Source organism: Pteronotus mesoamericanus, unplaced genomic scaffold (assembly GCF_021234165.1).
Source record: "Pteronotus mesoamericanus isolate MK-2021 breed Mesoamerican mustached bat unplaced genomic scaffold, CSHL_Meso_final contig_502, whole genome shotgun sequence".
Classification (NCBI taxonomy): Eukaryota; Metazoa; Chordata; class Mammalia; order Chiroptera; family Mormoopidae; genus Pteronotus; species Pteronotus mesoamericanus.
In genome coordinates, this window is record NW_026555187.1 from 7,353,145 (window position 1) to 7,374,524 (window position 21,380).

Below are 21,380 nucleotides of genomic sequence, written 5' to 3' on the forward strand. Positions count from 1 at the left end.
TCGCAGGCCGGCACTCAATCCACTGAGCCACACCAGCCAGGGCTTGACTATTTCTTGAGGCTAAATTTCTGAAAGTAAAATCAGAAGCATTTGACTTACATTCAAATACTTTCTTTTTTCTATTTCCTGTTAGATCTCAGTTTTGACGTGCTTTCTCTTTCTCATGGGGGAAAACAAGGTTATATGACATTAGAAATCAGGAATCACTTTAACTCACGTGAAAGCTGTCTGGTCAAGAACCAGGAGAAGCCATTAACCAAGACGCTTGTGGCTCGTTGTGTGTGTGTCCATGCAAGGGAGACTGATTTTACAAGTCCAAGATGAGTCTTCACCTCATATACGTACGAAACGCAGCCCTGCAGACAATTAAATTTCTCATGCAAAGTGATTAGCACACCGTCTGCTCCAAGAACTGATATCTCAACTGGGGGAGGTGACCTGGAGGCGGTGGAGGGGAGACGCTGACACATCCGAGCCAAGTTGTGTTTTTCTCATTGTCGGGGCTTCGGTTCAGTGCAGATTTACCTGACCGTCACAGCAAAGGAGGAAGGCACATCGAAGCTTTAGGTCATCAGCAGCTTGGAGAAACTGGCCCATTGGGGCAGCAGCCAGGGCTTGGAAGGCAGGGGTGTCGGATGAAGACAGGCAGTGCCTCCGGCTCAGGTCACGCCCGGTCGGGTTTCCGGGAGGGAGAAACCGTGGCTCTGAGCTCTGTGCCATGAGGCCTGGAGACACCTTCCAGCGGGACAGGCAGGGCATACTTGGGGGTCTCAGGGGCTCCTTCTTTTGTGCTCCTCTGTCCTGAGTAGGTGCCAAGAGGCCACTTGTAGATTATGCTCCTGGTGGAGATACGAGGATGAGGGTCCTGGGGCACTCACACACCTGCATGAGGAGAAACTCATGGAATGTTTCACTGGCTGCACCCTGGGTCAGAGGGCATTCGCCCCACAGGAAGCCCTGCCCCCGGCCCCCCCATCACACTTTCTCCCCTGACTTGCATTGCTGTGTGCTGGACGGACTCTCTTGGAGATGGTCAGCGCCCTGGGGCCAGGGCGGCTTTTGGTGGCCACACAGCTTCCAGCTCAGCGCCGGACACTTAATAGTGGTTACTGTTCATGTTCAATAAAACGACACCCAAGGCTGGACTTCAGCTCTGGAAGAGTAAAGTGAGATTGTTACAGACCTGATAAAGAAGCAAACCAACGTTAAAGTCCAGTTTGCTGCCCTGACCAGTGTGGCTCAGTTGCTTGGAGAGTCATCTTGTAACTGAAAGGTTGTGGGTTCAAGACCCGGTCAGGGCACATACCTAGGTTGCAGGTTTGATCCCTGGTCTTGGGCACATATGGGAGGCAACCGGTTGAAGCGCCTCTCTTGCATCAATGTTTCTCTCTCCCTTCCTTCCTCTCTAAAACCAATGAAAAAAAATAATGTCCTTGGGTGAGGATTAATAAAATAAAATAAAAGTCCGGTTTGCTGACAGCATACCTAGGGCTCGTGCAGTGGTACTATTTATTTATCTCACCTTTGGCAGGTATTTATTATTTCAGTGATAGGAGACATCAAGTTCCAGCATTTCAACCCTGTCCTGGAAACCTACATTTACAAGCACTTCAGTGCCACTTTGGCATACGTGTAAGTATGAGGCAAGGGAGCAGCCCGTTCGTGGCCGGGTTGTGGAATTTGCACCTGTAGCTGGGACGGTTGTTGAGAAACGAGAGGGTCGTAGGCTGTGTAAACCTGGCTCCACTCCAAGGCAGAGACTTGTTCCGAGCTCCCTGGTGGAAAGAGGGGCCATGCGAGTGCTGTAGCCCTGGACGGGTGTGACGTCCAGGCTCTGCCCTCTGGGAAGTGACACAAGAGAAACGGCTGTGTGGCTTTCAGAAGGCAGACCATATAGGTGAGGAGGTGAAGCCACAGAGCAAGAGGAAGGACAGGCGGCCAGACCCAGGGCCTTAGGAACTAGGTGTCAGTGAGACTAGCATGAGGCCCCCGAGGGAGCCAGCAGTGGATTAAGCAAAACCACATCTGAGAGAATTGTTATTTACAGGACAGGAGAAGAGCTCGTTTTCCTTATTTTGCCTGAGAGGGAATGGTCTCTTCCGTTTCGTAGTGTAGCCGTCCTGGGTTTGGTGCATGCGCCCCGGCTAAGGGAGCAGCCCAGCTCACTCCACTCTCCACCCACCAGCACCCAGCCCTTCACGGGTGCTGTGTGGCCTGTCACGCCACCTCCTCGCACCCCAGCTACTGTGCAGAGCAGCGTGGTCAGTGGCGACAGCAATGGAGTAGAGATTGGCAAAGATCTTTCTGACAGTGGCTTTTGCCGGATTGTGGCATTTGCTTCTGGCTGATATTTAGATCGAATCATTCATCTCTTGTGCCTTTTCTGAATTGTACAGGAAAGTTCTTGGTTTTATTTGCATGAAAGCCCCTAAATGTAATAAAACAGAAAAAGTGACATAGCAGAGCTCTCCTGCAGCGTAGGCACCGACTAACGCAAGCATGGAATGCCCACTGGGCTGCGGGAAGCAGCGCGCGCTGTGCCAGAGGTCGGGGTTTGTAGCCCGCGGCCTGACCCCCCACACAGCAGCAGCCAGGGCGAGGTGATCCGGCTCCAGATCTCCATCGCACAGAGCCCGATGCAGCCCCTCACCGGGCAGTAATCTGGATTTGGTCTGTCGTACATGCACCTGCAGGCTTTTTCTTAGAAACTCATAGATCCCCGAAGGAGAGCCCCAAATATGAGTGCCCTGCCGGGTGTGAATTGGCAGGAGGTTAGGACAGTGCCTCGTCTGAAGGCGCTAGAAAGACAAAAAGAGCCATCCGTGGCCGCGGAGCAGGGCTCTCTGTTGGGAGCGCGGAGCCAGGGCTGCTGTTCTCCCCGCCACGCAACGATCCTCCGCCTGCCTTCACGTTTATGGGTGCCGCCGGGTTTGGGCCCATCCGAGGGAACAGACATCTTTTAAGGCTGCTACCTCAGGCAGTCAATCTCTCCTTTGCAAGGAAGATATCTCCCATCTAGAAATTTCTGGATAACATACCAGAGGCTAACATAGCTTCAGGATTTGAATTTTCAACCCTTTCATTTCTTCATCCTGTTTTAAAATCCTACAAAGGGAAAGAGACCACCCCCTTTTTCTAAGCAGAAGGGAAGCCCCAAATCTAGACTGTGGGGAGGAAGCTAAATTGCAAAGGAGTCAATTTCCCCTTTGGGGACGTGGTCGAGAAAAGATCGTGATTGCAGTGACCCTGTCCCCAGGATGCCAAGCCCCCACTCTGTGGACACCCCAAACCTCTGAGGACCACTCTGCCCCACTGACATTGTTTCCTTTCTCACCCTTTTAAGGAAACTCTCCAAGGTACTGAACTTTTATGTGGCTAATGCAGAGGACTCCAGCAAGACGAAGTTGCTGTTTCTTGCTTTGAAAGCCTTAAAGTACTTGTTTAGATTCATCGTCCAATCCAGAGTGCTCTACCTGAGGTAATGGTCGCTGCAATAAAATGTGACACCATCCCTTCTCTTCACAGCGCGTTCCCTAATCCCGGGCTCGTGGGTCACGCAGGGGCCAGCAGCGTTCAGAACCGCAGGGCCGGAGGCGGAGGGGGCTGGGCAACCCTTAGAGGAGGTCCTTGCGAAGTCCTTCGGGTCGGCGGAGCTTCCGGGACAGCAATGACAGAGGACTGAGGCGTGCAGTTGGCTGGAAGCCTTAGTGGTGACAGCAGCTCCAGGGACGCGCACCCGTGGCAGGATTTCCTGCTGCCGGGGGCCCCATGACGGTGCGGGGCGTGCGGACCTAGACTGCGAGCTGCTGCTGGTAATGGAGGGGAAATGGCAGTAGTTGTTTGGCGCGATGTTTCCCGAGGGGTGAGTTTCTTTGCTGACACCATGCTCAGCTGCCTGGCGAAACTAAGCCACAGAGAGAGGAGAATTCCCAGCCTGGAGTCCTGGAATTCCAGATGCATCAAAAAGAGACGAAATCAAGGAACACGAAGCCCTTTCCTGGGGGTGCTCACAGCTGAATGCCGTCCCTCACTTTTAGTAACAGCTGGGTTTCTAAACTGTTAAAATGTATCTATAAGGCAGAAGGGAAAGGTCTGTAGATTCAAGCATGTGTATGTTTAAAATTTGTATATTTAAAAACTACAAGCAAAGACTAACAAGCAATCTAAAGAAAAAAAGCTTGTGACATATAGTACAGATCAAAGAATAGCTTTACTGATAAAAGGCTTTTATAAATCAAGAAATGAATGACAGATATCTCTAAACAATAAAAAAGTAGATAATTTGCAAAAGGAAAATTCAAGTGGTTGATTAAATTTTAAAACATATACATTATCAAAACACAATACACATACCCTATCTTCACCTTTAAATGTTATAAAGTTTAAAATAGAAATATAAATTCTTAAGGACAGAAATTTGTCACTGAATAAAAAGCAAAAAAGAAAGGAAGGAAGGGAGAGAGAGAGAGAGAGAGAAAGAAAATGTCACATTTGTCCTGTGATACTTACTGATGCGGAAGAACCAGCTTTTCAGTTGACGGACACGTCTTGACGACAAGCAGAGGACTTTAATCACACAAGCACGCGTCAGCGAAGACCTGGGTGCCCTGGATCCGGGGAGGCCCCTTGCAGAGCAGGCCATCACCCGCATGGCCACTTCATGGATGGAATGGCATGGATTTGCAGACCGGGCTGGGCTCAGAACGCTTCTGGGTTAAGAAGCTTTTCTGCCCATGGTCTGGAATGTCAGCAGCTCAGATGATCAGGGCTTGAGTAGATAAGACGGAATGATTTGAGTGGCACAGAATGGGAGTTTTGGGGAAGCTCTGCCTGACCAGCTGATCGTGGTGGGCCAGCTGGAGAAATCTGTGGTAGGACATCGCATACAGCTGGCTCCTGGCGGTAATGTCAGGTGGCAGCATCCTCTCTGCCTCCTGGGCTCCTCTCGGAACCACCTCGGCACCCCCCGTGACGGCGCCTCATGCAGTTGGAAGCGGTGGCCCAGGAGGCTGGGCCTCCAGCGCCGTTTGGGCAGCAGATAGACCTGACCGTTTCTTTAAAAGACGGAAAGCCTGACTACTTTTCCCTTTTTCCTATTAAGATTTTATGGCCAAAGTGAAGATGGAGATGAATTTAATAACTCAATCCGCCAGTTATTCTTCTCTTTCAACACACTAATGGACAGGTCTCTGGAGGAAGCAGTCAAGATCAAGGTCAGAATGGCTTCATGGGTAACTTGATGCTTTTCGTGAGGATGCCCTGGGACAAAATAGAACTAGCTTTGGTGGGAGACAAACAAGATAAATCATCATTCATGGAGAGCTTGTGAATTTTAGTATGGCTTACAGAAAACGGGGAAAACCTGTGTTTTAAGTTTATTGCACCTTTATATTCACAGGTGTCATTTTGCCAAATACAAGCTACCCTTTTAGACATCCCTCAAATGACTTTGGTGGCCCCGTGAATTCAGCCCAGTGATTGTGATGTTATAAGCAACGGGTTTTTATACTTAGTTCTTCTATTTTTTCCGGAAGGCCAGAGTAACCATCATTTTCATCATTATCAATTTTTTTTAATATAAAATACATAACGTTTAAAGACTCAGGTTTAAACTTTATTATTCTTTGTTATGGCAGCGTTGTGAGGGAGAGGCCAAGGTTCTAATTACCTTCTTAGACAGAAGAAGGGGTCCCCATGGGTGATTTCTTGTTGATAGTGAAGCCAGAAAGCTGTGCCTCCTGACTTTTCAGGAAAAAGATCTTAGGGTGTCCAACCCTTTGGTGTCTCTGGGCCACACCAGAAGAAGAGTTGTCACGGGCCACACATTAAATACATTGTGACACGTAATCACAAAAATATCTCATAATTTTTAAAGTAATTTTACAATTTTGTGTTGGGCCGTGTTCTCAGCCATCCGGGGACGCGTGCGGCCCGCGGGCTACGGGTTGGACCGCCCTGTTAGGAGACTGCGTGTTACCTCGGCTTCCCTCTTCATTGCAAGAACATCTCTGCCCCATTCCCTGTTTAAGACCCAAACCTTTTCTTCCTGGGGTCAAGCAGTAAATTCTATATTTGTCCTGCTCGGCAACGGAACCTGCCTTTGGTGTTTTTCTTACAGGGTGCAGCTTTGAAGTACCTTCCGAGCATAATTAATGACGTCAAACTTGTGTTTGATCCTGTTGAGCTCAGGTAAATGGCAAAAAACATTTGTTTCTTGACTTTAACGGAAAAGCGGTCCCTCTGCTTGGCTGGGGCTTGGGCTGCGGCTGGGCTGTTATTCTTCAAACACGTATTAGCTGCACACCTTTCTGTGCTCAGTTCTGGGGAGAATACAAAAGAAGACACAACGCCTGCTTCTGAAGAGGTCTGCACTTTCTCTGGGGAACTAAAACACGCAGGCCTGAAATTAACTACATAATAACATGCTTCCAGGCCTATACCTAAGCACCCCAGGAATGCAGAGTCAGATGGCAACAGGCACTGGGAGGGGGTTAGCAAAGAGCAGTCTGCCGGGTGGGGCGCTGGGGCAGGTCTGGCCAGCACTTGGGGGCCTGGGCGCGCTCTGGCAGCTCGAGCCGGGTCGGCGCTGAGGCTGAGCCCTGTAGTGAGCCAGGAACACAGCCTGTCTCTCCTTCGCTTGCTAGAGACAGACTTCTTGGGTTACTGGGGAGAGATTTCCAGGTGACCATGCCACATCCTGATCCCGGGGCAGAGGAGAAAAGTGGGACGATACCTTGAACGTGGCACCATGAAAACGCTAACCACCGGGGCTTCTCTTCCAGTGTGCTCTTCTGCAAGTTCATTCAGAGCATTCCCGACAACCAGTTAGTTCGCCAGAAGCTTAACTGCATGTCCAAGATAGTAGAGAGCAATCTGTTTCGGCAATCGGGTGAGTCTCCACCAAAAACAGCTACCTGCTGAAAGTCTAGTCTTGTCTGGCTGCTTCAGCCAGCACTGGCCCTTTTTTAAATGTCCCGGATGCCCTCGCCAGGTGTTTGTTGGCACTTGAGGCCCTCCTGGGAAACCAGCTTTAAGGGGAAGGTGGCGTCAGTTCAGTATTTCCAATAGTTCCTAAAAGAGCAAAATGATGTCTTTCTTAATGAGAACAGTCAAGTGTTTCATTAATTAGAGAGTATTGTCCATGAAACAGGAACCCCAGGAAGTAACAGGCAAGTGTGAAAGATGGTCCTTTTAAATAGTTGCTTCTTCTTTGATGTGTTCTTAGTATATCCCTAAAGACTGGGGCGGGGGTCAGCAGGGTGCTGGGTGCCACCAGCCCGGGACAGCTGATTATGTACATCTGCTCTCAACTCCACGCTCAGTCGTGTCACATGAGTAGTACAAATTGACCACGGTGGAAATATTTACAGCACGGAAATTGGCAAGCACTATAAATCAAAGGATTGTTGTGGGGGTGGGGCAGCTATTACTAGTGTACTGGTGGGAGGCGGGTGGCGGTAGAGGAGAGAAAACACTGCTGCTGATAAAACACTTGATTTTGTACTTAGAGTCAAGCCCATAGCCATTGAGTCTAAATCCTTTTGCTCCCATCCCAAAGCTAATACGGGCAGGAGGTCTGACACCTGGTCTTTCCCCTAATAAGCCCAGGACTGGCAGCTGTGGCAACTTCTTTTGCATCTCCCACAAGGTCGAGATGCACCGAGGGTTATTTGCATTGCCTGGGGGTATGAGGACCAGCAGGACCCCCTCAGAGGGAGGAGAGTGGAGTATGTGGTGGCAAGAAAACCCCTCGGGCTTGCTCCTGGCTGGTCGTGTGACTCTGGACCAATGATGACCTTCTCCAAATCTGGCTTCAGTTTCTCTGGCAGGAAGGACTTGAACCAGAACAAATGAGAAGCCTCTTTGACTCTGATATTTTCTAACCCTATGAATGTGTGCGTAGAGATTCTAACTGTTGCAAGGACCCAGTTGGAAGTAGTATAAAAAGCTAGTGAGTGCTCTGAAGTGGAACGTGTAATATTACTAAACATCTTAATACCCATGATCATCTCTTCCTCTGAGGGTGCAGAGCGGGTAAACGAGCCAGGAGGGGCAGGTGTTGGTGCACTAGAGCGGCGTCCACCGATTGGGTCCATTTAGAGGAAGTGTTCTCACTCTTAGCAGTCATTTCTGTGAGTGTCCAGAATGCCTGGACTCATCATAGTGATGTTTTATAACCGTGAAGATCCCAAAAGGAAGAACAGGCTTTCCTCTGTGAGGTCCACGTGCCTGCGAAAACGGGGACAGGGCGTTGGGGGAAACACATTAAAGTTGACGAGTGAAGCTAGGCATTTATAAGAATTGTAGAGTAAATTTTCTCCATTAGGTAAAAAATTTCAAAATAAACTTTTTTACATTTTCCCTTTTTAAGTTTTTTTCAGTCACAGTTTACATTCACTACTATTTTGTGTCCGTTTCAGGCGGACAGCACGGTGGTCAGACAGTCAGTCGTGTACTTTACAAATGCACCGACGTTTCCCCTCTGTGCCCGCCTGGCCCCTCTCACACTTACTGTAGTCCCTGTGCTGTACTTGACATCCGGGCCCATCCTGTAACTGCCTTTCTGTACTTCTCAGTCCCTTCGCCTTTTTTACCCAGTTCCCTGTCTCCCTCCCTTCTGGCAACCATCCGTCTGTCCTATCTGTGAGTCTGTTTCTATCAAAACCCTATTTTTTTTTTAACTGTATAACTTGCTTGATTTATTAGTTTCATATAACTTCACTTTCAGTTATCAAGTTGGCATTGTTTTAAATGTTTACGTACTTTAAACATATTGCTGCAGTTACCTACGTTGAGTATAATTTTTTTAGTTTTAATAATTGGGTGGCAGGGCTGAAGTTCATGCCTAAACTCCGGTGGTCCGGGAGGGAGGCCCACCCTGCGTGCGTCAGAGCGGGGGGCTGCAGAACAGCCGAGGGTGTGGGGGTACCCCCAGCCAGCAAGCCACCTCCTCTCCCTTCTCAGAGTGCAGGGACGTGCTCCTGCCCCTGCTGATAGACCAGCTCAGCGGCCAGTTGGACGACAACTCCACCAAGCCAGACCACGAGGCAAGCTCGCAGCTGCTAAGTGACATCCTGGAAGTGCTGGACAGGAAAGACGTGGTGAGTTGGCATGTCGCCGATGCACACTGCACGCACACGCTCCTGGGGCTCAGGGCGGGAGTCAGCCCTGGCCTTCCTGGTCTTGGGGCTTGGCCCTGGCCACTGAGAATCTGGGTGCTGGGGCAGGCTGTGCCCTTTCCAGAGACGGTCAGACAGCCTCCCCTTCTAGGGCTGCTCTGCCGGCCTCGGTCCCGACAGGCCCGCCCGCTGCCGGGGCCGGGCCGGGCCCGGGCCCGGGCCCAGCCTCCGTCCCCTGCCTCTTCATCTCCGCCATCCCGGGGAGCCCCCTCAGAGCCAGAGCCCTGCTCAGACCTTTTCTTTTTACGCTGGAACCTGGGCCCTCTTTTACCTCTGATACTTGACAACCCCACTAGATATTCCTGAGCTGCTTAGAAGGTCTCACTTTAATGGTCTCTGACACTGATCCTGCAGAGCCCGGCGGAAAGTATTTTTTCTTATCTGGCCTCGTCAGTGTGAGCCAGACACCTGCACCCCAACACCCGCGGACCAAGTCTGCCTGGCGTCACCGTGTCCGAGGGCAGGGCCAGCACCGCCCTCAGGCCCAGGCGTGGCCTCCGCTCAGCAGGCGGGAGAGCGGTGCAGAATGTGTCCGTGGGGCACAGACCCTGCCCCTCCTGCCCCAGTGGCCACGTGGCACTGACGACCCCATCAGCCGGGGAAGCAGTGCTGGTTTTGCCCAGGCCCAGTCTCCTGCGATGTCTTCCCATTCAGTTCTCCTGAGGGACAGGAAGAACCCTGTCCCTCTTCCCATAGGCGACTCCTCAGTTCACCTTTCAAGGTCCGCCCAGCTCGTCCATAGCCCAGCTCACCTGCTGGTCATCACATGGGCGTGTCTGCGTTTCTGGTCGTTAAGGCCTCACAGAAGTGATGGGGGTGGGGGGACACCGCTGCTCCCTCCTGCCTGTCCCTTCCCCTCCCCAAGCCCGGGAGCCCACCTTACCAATTGTACTATTTAATTTTTCCTAATACAGGTCAGCCTCCCTTTTTCTTTCTTTTCTTTTTTTTTTACTTACATGTGTTGTTAGAAACCACATTATGAAATTGAATAAATTTTCCCCAAGGAATTTTGTGATTGGGGATTTGATTCTTAACCAAGGACTTCGAACAATTAAATAAATGTGATCCCTCCTGTCACAACGACAATATCATTTTTTAAAAGTAACTCTTATGACCCAGTAATTAAAATGCTGAAACGAAGCTCAGAGCGCGCTAACGCTGACAACAGTGTACTGGGCCCTCTGGTTCAGTCCGGGCTGCAATGTCCTATGAAGCATGTGTGTGTGCGAGGTGCTGAATTAACTTGGAGCATAGGAATCAGGTAGCCCCAGTACTACCGCCCCGCAGCTCCTTATCCTTAGACAGACCTTATGGGGCCTCGTTTTCCCTTTCAGTGTGATGTAGGCATTTTTCCAGATCACTTGGTGGGTTTCCTCTGCTCCTGAGCCTGTTCTTTAACAAATACGTAGTATCGCTGTCCACCTTCTCACTGCACAGAATGACTCTTCAGAAATGACTTGAATGTATTTACGTCCTGTGCTGGGAGATTGAATTGGCTTAAAAATTTATTTTTGTCTTCCTGATAATGTTCCCTCTAATGAGCAGAGGCATTCAAAATTATGGGCCTTGAAGCTCTGTGAAAGGAGCAAGTCCAGTAACTTTTTTGTTGGCAGTGATGGTATGTTGTTGTTTTTTTCCCCACCATAAGCGTTTTAAAATGTACGTTCTAAGTTCATGCATCTTCCTTTCCTGTAGTCTCTCATCTTCTCAGTTAATTCTAGGCTCTAATTAGTGACACTCATTCCTATGCCTTTTTTATGGCCCATGATCCCCCCTCTGTTCCCAAAGCTTTATCTCCTAATTGTTCTTATTCTTCAAAGTCCAGCTCTGCAATAAACACCTCCAAGAAGTTGCTCCTGGTGCAGTCCGCCCAAACTCCCCGCCTAGTTCCCTTCATCCCTCCTCCCTATGTTGCTTTTAAGGAGATTATCTGTTCATACCTACAGTTATGAACTCAGTGCACAGACACTTAGAGAACAGCCCCCAGGCTCCGGGCACTGACAGATCCAAGGATACAGCAGCGAACGAGAGAGGCGAGCGCCCGCCCTCGTGGAGGCGGCCTCCCTGTGGGAGCTGGTGTTTGCTCACTTATACCCCGTCCCCACTCTCCTGCAGCTGAGCGGATCTCTTGAGGGCTCCGAGGGTGCCCACTTCCTTTTCGTGCCGGCACCCGAGGCCCTTCCGTGACTTACTCACCTAGTCAGGTCTGCAGGCGGCACTGCTGGGTCGTGGGAGGTGAGAGTAGCATCCCCAGCAGAGGTGGGTCTTAGGAGTCACTTCCATTCAGAGACATGGGAAGCAAGTAAATAAGTAATAGAAAGCAAGGAAGGAGGGATTTAGTTATTTGAAGCATTGATTTAGTTATTTGAAATATTAACCAGGAGTTTGAAAATATCTGTTATGAAGCAAGAATGGAGAAAGGCTTTGAAAAGTCAAGTTGCATATTGATAAGTTGAAAGTGAATGAATGTAACACCAAATCACCAAAAAAAAAAAAAAGGGGGGGGGGGGGAGAAGGAAAAATAAAAAAATAAACACTATGAGGCATTGAAGCTCAACAAAGTTAAATAATTGTGAAAGTCATGCGTGACAGAGTCAAACCATTAAATCCCTGTTAGTCTGTTAGGCTGCCAGCCCAGACAGCCCAATTAAAACGGGGGCCAAGGACCCGAACAGACACTTCTCCAAAGAGGACACACAGAGGGCCCAGGGACCTACGAAAAGATGCTCAGCGTCACTAATGATCAGAGAAATGCAAATTAAAACCACAATGAGATAAAATCTCACACCTCTCAGAATGTCTGTCATCAATAAATCAGTCGGCCAGCACATGGAAAAAGGAGAACCTTGTGCACTGTTGGTGGGAATGCAGACCGGTGCAGCCGCTGTGGAGAGAAGTGTGGAGATACCTCAGAAAGTTAAAAATGGAACTGCCTTATGACCCAGCAATTCCGCTTCTGGACTATATCAGAAGAAACCCAAAATACTGATTCAAAAGAATATATGCACCCTTATGTTCATTGCAGGATTATTTACAACAGCCAAGATCTGGGACAGCCTAAGTGCCCATCAGTAGGTGAGTGGATAAAAGCGCTGTGGTGCATTTACACAGCGGAACACTACCCAGCGGTGAGAGAGAAGGAAATCTCACCTTTTGCAACAGCGTGGAGAACATGGAGAACATTATCTAAGTGAAATAAGCCAGCTGGTCAAGGACAAATATCACGTGATCTCACTTACATGTGGAATCTAATGAACAAATGAAGAAACAAACAAAATAGAAAAAGACTCACAGGAACAGAAAACAGACTGACAGCTGTCAGAGAGGAAGGGGGGCTGAGTGGAAAAGGTGAGGGAATTAAGCAAAAAAAAAAAACAAAACTCATAGACACAGACAACAGTATGATGATGACCAGTGGGAAGGGGGTCTCTGGGGAGGTAGGAGACAGTAAAGGGGGGGTCAGTGGTGATGGAAGGAGACTTGACCGTGGGTGGTGAACACATAATACAATATACAGGTGATGTACTATGGAATGGTACACATGAAACCTATAAAATTAACTAATATCAACCCAATGAATTAAAAAATGTTAAAAACCAGCCAGTCCTCGCCTAACATCATTGATAGGCTCTGGGACTCTAAGTAAAACCACATATAATGACAATTTACCAGGGGCTGGTTGAGAGAAACGAGAGAAGTTTCCATGACATCTCATCAACCTTGCAATGCAACCATGTTATCTGGGCACCCACTGTACAGTAGCCTGGGTGTCTTACATAACGTGGATCATTTGAGCCCTGGAGGCTGGAGGCCCGAGGCCAAGGGGCCAGGATGGCCGGGTCCCTAGTGAGGGCTCCTCCCTGAGTGCAGGGGCTCAGTCCGCGCGTGGCCTTCCCTCCGTGCCCGTGAATAGGGCGAGCGAACAGGCGAGCCCTCCAGGGGCACTTCTGACATGGGCGCTAACCCACCGGACCGGGGCCTTGCCCCCAAAGGCCCGTGTCCAGTCGCGTCACTGTAGGGGTCAGGGTTTCAACAGAAGAATTTTGAGTATAATCACTCAGTTCATAACCATCTCCTTGACTTGAATTTCTGGGTTTGTTTTGGGTTTGTTTTGTTTGTTTGTTTGTTGTTGTTGTTACACAGAAGGAGGCAGGAACTTTGTATTACTGCCTTTCACTTCCTGTGCATGTGCCTATTGTCCCGGGCACCCTGGCCTGCTCAGAATCGGCAGAACAGGCGCCCCTCCGAACGGGGGCGCGCCAGGGGCCGCAGGGAGCTGTCCGCGAACCTGGGCGGCCTGGGGGATCAGGCCGCATTCCTCCCCTGCGTCCCAGTGCTCACCTTTTAAATGTTAGACCGGATTATTTCACCTTAGTCACAGTATTACCTGTTATTCTGTGAATCCGTTAATCCCTTTTGGATAAATGACTGCCTGGTAGGGAAGAGGCAGAATGCGATTTATGGCATCCCAGGCTTCCGGAAGAGGTGAAGCTGAGTCAGGAGTGGTCTCAACCCTGTGTCCCCTGCAGGGCCCCACCGTGCCCCACATACAGCTGATCATGCAGCGGCTGCTGAGGAGGATCAATCGGACCGTCATCGGGATGAGCCGACAGTCTCCCCACATTGTGAGTAACCCTCCAGGGGACCCGCCGCTGCTGCTTCTCAGGGTCCCATCTGCCCATCTCGGGGGGCGCTCGGGACCAGAGTCTTGAGACCAGATTCCCACGGGCCCCTCCCAGTCCAGTGTGCACCTGTCTGCACACTGCACTGCACGTCTCCCTGGGAGAGGAATGGAATCTAGAACTTTCCAAGCTCCTGTAATAGGTGACCCTTGGTTATCACTGAGAGCAGATCTTAATTCTGACACTGACTTTCTCTTGAGGGAAGACGATCCAGAAGAGCAGGGAGGTCCCCGGGGAAGCGTTATGCTGGATTCCCTAAGTAGGAGGCATGCGGACCCGTTCTTGAGGAGTCTTGCTCACGTGGACTGTCAAACCAAAGCCTCCCATAAGACACTAAAGCAGGGGCCCATTGAGGCACGCAGGCACCCTAGGTCGACTGATACCTCAAATGCTAAGCATTTAATATTTGATTCAAGGAAAATAGGAGTCTCGCTGAGCAGAAGAGGAAGGGTTCTGGTAGCTGCATTCAGCATTTCCTCTATTATCTCAACTAATTTAGTTCTAAATCTCAATTTATGCACGTTTTGCTTTGTCTGGATCCACCTCGTTAGGCTGATAATAGTAATAGTGCTGGTACTTCCAGTGGCGGTGACGCTGATGGTAGTAGCCATTAGCTGATTACTTCTGTGTGCCAGGAACTGTTTAAAGCACTTCAGATTTCGTTGAAGGTTGCCTCTGTCCTGTTAGGAAGTTTTCTCATTAGCTCCATTTTTCTAATGAGGAAACATGCCCAGAGTGGCTAAGCGGTCTGCTGAGGTCCCATACCGACCGGAGGGTCGAGCTGGGGTCTGGGCTCGGGCAGCCAGCCCGGCTGCAGAGCGAGTATGCGTTGTCACCCAGCCTGCACCCCAAGCAGCTGGTACCAGGCTCTGTTCCCAGCGGTGTCCTGTGGGTGCTGTGGGAGGAGGTCTGAGAAGTTTAGTTGGTGCCCTGTGGCATCATCCAGTGCGCTTGCTTCAAAAGAAAAACAAACATTTTGTGGAACTTCTAATGAGCATCTTTTAGGAGCACCTGAGTTGCCCTGGCCTCATTCTCCATCCGCTGTGTCTGCGAGACCGCGGGTAACTACTGAAAGCCAGGTTGCGTCATCACTGAAATGCGGCATCTTTTACTTGTGATATTAAAAGAAACAACTAGATTTTAATTAGAGGACATAGTAAGAAAGCTCTCCCAAATTGCCATTTATTTTGCTATCCCAAAAAACCATTTATTTATTCAGCATGTGTTAAGGAGCTGCTGTAAGCCAGGTGCCGTCCTGGACACTGGAGACACATCAGGGGACAGACCCGACAGAAACCAGGACTTGAGCAAAGCTTGCGTTCCAGCGATAGCAATGACCAAAGATAAAGTACCTCGTGTTAGGGCGTACGCGCTGTGGAGAACACAATGAGCAGGATAAGGGAAGTCAGGGTGGGAGAATTATACCTTTAAACAAGGTGGTTAAGGATGGCTCCCCCGAGAGGGTAGAATTTGGACAAAGGTTTCAAGAAGGTGCTGGCGGGCTGTGCAGGTGTGTGAGGAAGGGCCTTCCCGCCAGAGGCAGTGACAAGGCAGAAATCCTGAGTCCCTCATAAGATGCACATGTGGCTGACGGAGGTGATCCAAATAGGAATCTAGAGAAATGATTGCAAGCAAAACCTTGCCTTTCTGCTAGATCAAAACTCAGGGTGATCCAAAACTTATTATAAGAGGATTCAGGTCTTATGATGAAGGCATCAATACTGGCTAGATACGCTTTCATTGCTGTTGCCAAGCCATTTCTGCCATGTGTATAAAAAATAGAGAAAGAAAGGCAGATTGGTAACTATATTATTTAGGAAAGCGTATATTGATACAGATAATGATGCAGAAAATATGTCTGAGTTTAAATCTGTCTGTTCAGCTTCTTTTAGGAGATAAGTCATCCATTATCTTATCTTGTTTAACTCAAGAGCGTTGGCTCAGTGTGTTTGAAGAGCAGGGTGAGGATGTGAAGGCAGAACTGGCAGAACGGCTGCTGTGTGTCTGTTAAAACAAGGTGACGAGTGGGACACGGCTGAGACAGGGAGGGATGCAGACGCCAGGGGCCCAGTGCGAACGCTTGAGAAAGATAAACATCAGAGGGGAAAAGCGAGGGAAAGGCACACAGAGGCAGAGAGACAGTCACAAAGAGAAATACACACATACACACTCTGTATATATTACGTATGCACGTACACACATACACACTCTGTATATATTACATATGCACGTACACACACACACTGTATGTATTATACACATACACTATATATGATATGCATGTACACAAACTATACATTATACACATACACTATATATTCTACATACATAGGCACATATACACTATGTATATATCATTTTCATAACTATATATATGGCTTAATGTAGTTTAAACAGGTGTCAAGAATAGTTAAATATTAAAGGATCCATTAATAAAACATATCACTTCAATAAAAGGAAAGAAGTTTCCTGACTCCACAGATGCCAAATACATGTGATAGATATAATATCTGTTCCAAACTAAGAACAGGAGGAGTTTTTAACATGCTGTTACCAGGCAACATATTACTTGATGCTCATAAAAAAGGAGAATCAAGATTCTCCTGTAAATTCTGTCCAATATAATAAGACAAAAAAAAAATACTCTATAAATCTGAAAAAGGAAAAAAAAATTATTTTTAGCTGAAATGACTGCCATATCTACGGAACCCAAGAGAGTTAACTGAAATTTTAATAACTGATGAATAATTTACTAAATTTACTGGTTTCAAAATAAATAAATATTATTCAGTGGCATTTCTATATTACAAAAATAGCTATTTAGAGCTTGGAAAAAATTCCGTTTAATGTAGTCACAAAAATAGGAGAGTAAAAGTAAATAGAAGTAACACAGAAATGAACAGCCAGCCCTGGCTGGTACGGCTGAGCTGGTTGAGCCCCGGCCTGTGAACGGAAAGGTTGGTTCCCGGTCAGGGCACAAGCCTGGGCTGCGGCCAGGTCCCCAGTTGGGGACAAGCAATGGATCAATGTATCTCGCTCACACTGACGTTTCTCTCTCTTTCTCCCTCCCTTCCACTTTCCCTAAAAATGAATAAATAAAATCTTTTTTAAGAAAATGCATGGCCCATGGGAGTAGCAGGGCAGGGCTTGGCCGCCACATCTGAACACGTGATAAGGCTACAATAATTAAAGCGGCGTTAGGCACCGCAACAGAGTGTATGTATTGGCAGAGCAGAATTGAGGGAATTTAAAAAGGGGCTTAAGATTTCATGAACAATTTTACCTTTCTATCAGGAAAGTGAATGTTTTTAATAAACATTATTTGGGAAATATATGAATAATGTGGAAAAATTTGCTTGACTCTTATTTCATGTTATGCCCACAAGAATGAATTCCAGATAGAATGAAGGGTTTAATGTTTTTAAAAAAATTCTAAGGCAGCTAAAAGAAGATATAAATTAATATATGCCTGTTTTTAAGAGAAAAGGGATATATGATTTTTTAAAAATTGAAATGATTCTATAAAAGAAGCAATAGATTTTACTAGGTAAAAAAACTAAACCCCTTATATGTGAAAAATATATATCAGCAAATTAAACTTCAAGCACCAAACTGTAAAAATTATTTGTAAAATATCTGACAGGTGGCTAAAAGCTTTAATATTCAAAGAGCTGTTGCAAGCCACCAAAAAAGACATTTTAATTAAAAATGGGTAAAGAATATGAACAAATAATGGCCTGGCTGACAAGTATATGGACAGAATGTGTCATTCAAAGCAGGAAATGCAAACTAAACAAAAGTCAGATTAAATAAAACTTTAATACCCAGACTAGGCAAAAGCCTGGGGAAACGAACACCATTAGACATGGATGGGAGGGAAGCTCTATGCTAGGTTGCAATATGTACCAGAAGCCTTAGTACAATGAATGCACATTGTGCTATAATGAGAAAAACAAACTTTTTCAAGCAAGGGACTCAGACAGACACGCACGGGGGAGGGGTGCCCGTGAAAGGACTCGCTGTTTTTGTGTCTAGGAGACACCGCCCCCTCCCAAGAGCAGCGGCGTCTTCAGCTGCTCCGTGCCCGGCACGGTTGAATCGGTGTTGTTTCCATGATCATGCACAGAGAGGGGGATATTTGCCTCCAGATACTCGCCCTCTGGCTGGAAGGTTATAATTCAAATACATTTGGACAAGGAGGAAGCTCGTTGACTATGTCATTTCTGACCTCAAAAATAGAACGATTGACCATCTAATTATTCAGTCCCTTTCCTCAAACCAGATGCACAGTCACACGTGTCCCACGCACTGGGAATACCTGGCCACCGGCCTCCAGAGCTGGAGAAGGGACACTGAGACGTCCCGCCAGGGAACTCTCATACCTGCCCTCCTCTGTTCCTCCGCTCTCTGTTCTACTTCCTTTCTTTGTCCTCCTTGCCTTCCTGCAGACTCATACCTGTTTAAATAATCTAACTATCCAGACGTTGCTCTCTGGACTTCTGTCCTGCAGCGCTGTCTCAACGGAAGCTCGAGGGCACAGTTGTCAGAGCTTCGCCAGCAGTCGAGCTGGGGGCTGACGTCAGGGTCCCTTGACCTACAGGACCGCATGGATCTTAGCTGCTCAGTGAAGGGGTGAGGGGCAAGGAAAGCCCTCCATGTGCCTTAACTCAGAGTCAGAAGGAGGTCCTTTGGGGCAGAAACAGCAGGGTGCGTGCCCTTAGGACCTTGGCATGCCTCATGCTTCCAGTTTGGTGTGGTCCCTGCGTAGGAGATTAGGTGGGCAACCCAAAGTCCATGTTCCGTGTGCCCAGGTCTTGTTCTGGCAGCTGGCCTCAGGAGTGGGGATTTGCGTGTTCTTTCTCCTCTCCAGGGCAGTTTTGTGGCGTGCATGATCGCCATCCTGCGACAGATGGACGACAGCCACTACAGCCACTACATCAGCACTTTCAAGACCAAACAAGACATCACTGTAAGTTGTCTTCATCGAGGCCTATAACCCTGAGAACTCTTAGGTTCAGCAAGAAGAGTAACCAAAACTGAGCATCCGGGGCCCCGGGTCTCTCACACCCACCTCCAGCGCCGTGTGGTGGTCCGCAGTGAGGGAGGAAAGGAAATTATCGGTTCTTTCTCCCTGGAATCAGATCTGAAGAGTATAATTTGTATACCAAAGGGTCCTCACTGAACCTCTGAACGTCTTGGATTTAGAGAGAGCCCTTATTTAGAAACATTTGAGAGATCTTTCTTTGCTCTCAAAAGAGGATAGTGCCTTGTCTTCAGGGACAGCAGTCACTCACGCCGTGGCTAGGAGGCTAGGACTTTCAGAGGCAGAGATGTGCAAGGTCTCCTAAGATGTGGTTGAAGTCATCAGTTATAGTATTTCCTGGAAACGGAAACAAGAAGAGGTAACACCTACCCCTGGCAACCCTTGTATCTTCAGTTGAAATATTCTATTCTCATTTTAAACACGAAAATTGTCCTCAGTTGCTCTTTGGCACACAAGCCGAGGTTGCCTGAGCGACTAAGCCGGGTCGGTGGCTGCTCCTCAGGGTTCTTCCTTCAGGGCAGTTTTAGCGGCTGTTAAAGTGTCCCTGATGGTGTCATCTTACTCTGCTGAGGAGTCGGCTGGACACAGATCTGGGTCAGCAATTTGATGTCCCGTGGCACTAGCCTTTGCCCTCGATAACTTCCCATAATCCGTGCATATTCAGTCTGCTGTGCTCCAGATTTTCTGCTTTCTGCCTCTGTCCCACTGATAGCCTGTGGCCAGCGCATTGAGGACCTCCAGCTCCTTCCCTGCCAATCCCCCTCCTTTGGTGAGGCCCCATGGTGGAGAAGCACAGCACGCAAGGATTGGAGGGAAACTGCCTAGTGTTAGTGGTAGCAGCCGGTCCAGTAACGAACTCTCCAAACGCTGTATTGGACCATGTGGCCTAATCTGGGGGCCTACTTGGGACTGCACTTGGGCCGTGTCCTGGCAGGCAGCATGGCAAGGAACCCATAGTGATGTGTAGGTGTGCTGCAGAGGGCGCGCAGGTGTGCCTGCGAGACTGGGCCGGCAGAGGTAAGGGGTGGGGGGGCGGGGCCGACAAGGGAATTAGGCAGAGAGGAGAGGAGGGGAGAGAGGGAGACTTGGGGCAGTGTTGTTTCCCCTGCATAGGCAGGTGGTGTAGTGGGTTTAGGAACACAGGCTTTAGACCACCCAGATCTGGGAATGGGTTCCGGCTCTCCCTCTTCCTTCTGTGAAATTTTGGGCAACCTGTTTAACCTCTCCAAAGCTCAGTTTTCTCATCTGTAAGATCGTCCTTTTCTTGAGGGTTAATGTGAGTATCGATTGAAATAATGCATAGAAAATGACTCGCTTGTGCTTGGCATGTAGTTAATGCCTATGAACACTAGCTATTTATAATAGTAACCTTATTACTATTAAAATGTAAGATAAAATTAATATAAAAATAGGTTTTTTTCCAAATTTCCTTCACAAGTCAGGTAGAATATTGAAGTGGTACTAACTCCAAACTTTTGACAATTTGGCTCCATTACGTAAGTGAAAAACAGGTTTTAATTCATGTTTTCCAGAACAATGGTGAGCTCTTCCCCCTCTACTATTAACTAAGATGATTCTTATCTCCTCGGGGGAATTACAGGCTTCAGCCGCAGGACTACCTGGACAGCTAGATCCTTCGCCTCTCAGTGTGTTGGCCTTCACGCCCGCCTGCCGCTTCTCAATAAGCCACTTGACAGACTTTGGGAAGCGATAGATAAAATGGGGGATTGTCCGTGAATTGCCCCTATTATGCCAGTACTGTTTACAATGAACTTAAATTACCAGGAGTTCAATGTAGAGTCGGTGTCTGAAGTGAATAACTGGCATCTAAATTTAATCCTTGCTCCATAAACCTTGACTTCTGGCTGAATTGAGAGAAAAGGGTTAACAGAAGAATGAATACATTAGCGGGAACACTTCAAACATGATGAAATATTTTAAAAGACATGAATGAAATACGTCTCTGATTTTGAAATTGAGGATAGTAACGTTTGACTCTCCATTGAACTAAAAGGAAGATTCAGGGGCGGCACAGGTCCTAGGGCTGGAGCGGCTCCTGTCCCCTGCCACCTGGCATCGGAAGGGCAGGAAGTTCACCCTGTGACCCCATCTCGCAGGAACGCAGCGAGAGACAGAGCCCAGGCCTCCTGCCCGCGAGTACCGGGCCCTTTCCGCTACGTGATGTCATTCATAAGATGGAGCTGTGTTGTTCCATGCTAGAGAAATTGCACAGGATTGCCATTTCAGGAATCCGAGTGGAAAATGTCTAAATTTAACCAGCTTTTAACCAAGTTCAGGGGTCACTGCACTTGGTTCCGGTAACTAGCCCTCTGACTTTTGTAGAATGTGGGCAGTTTTTCATCCTGTGTTCCTCATCAGAGTGTATGGTATAAAAACCAAATCACATGATAGCTGTGAAAATTGCTTTTTTATCCCCCAAACCTTATTTAAAAGTTAGGCTACTTTTAATAAGTA

At 48.2% G+C, this 21,380-nt stretch overlaps 1 protein-coding gene across 1 annotated transcript in view; it reads left to right on the plus strand.

Moving 5' to 3' along the window:
* DOCK5 (dedicator of cytokinesis 5) overlaps nt 1–21,380 on the plus strand; it is a 186,354-nt gene that overhangs the window by 120,327 nt on the left and 44,647 nt on the right. Inside the window, exons 21-28 of the mRNA XM_054578985.1 lie at nt 1,532–1,632; nt 3,344–3,478; nt 5,102–5,213; nt 6,119–6,189; nt 6,783–6,889; nt 8,965–9,101; nt 13,709–13,804; nt 18,732–18,830. Of these exons, the coding sequence (XP_054434960.1) occupies nt 1,532–1,632; nt 3,344–3,478; nt 5,102–5,213; nt 6,119–6,189; nt 6,783–6,889; nt 8,965–9,101; nt 13,709–13,804; nt 18,732–18,830 (858 nt within the window). The remainder of the gene's footprint in view (nt 1–1,531; nt 1,633–3,343; nt 3,479–5,101; nt 5,214–6,118; nt 6,190–6,782; nt 6,890–8,964; nt 9,102–13,708; nt 13,805–18,731; nt 18,831–21,380) is intronic.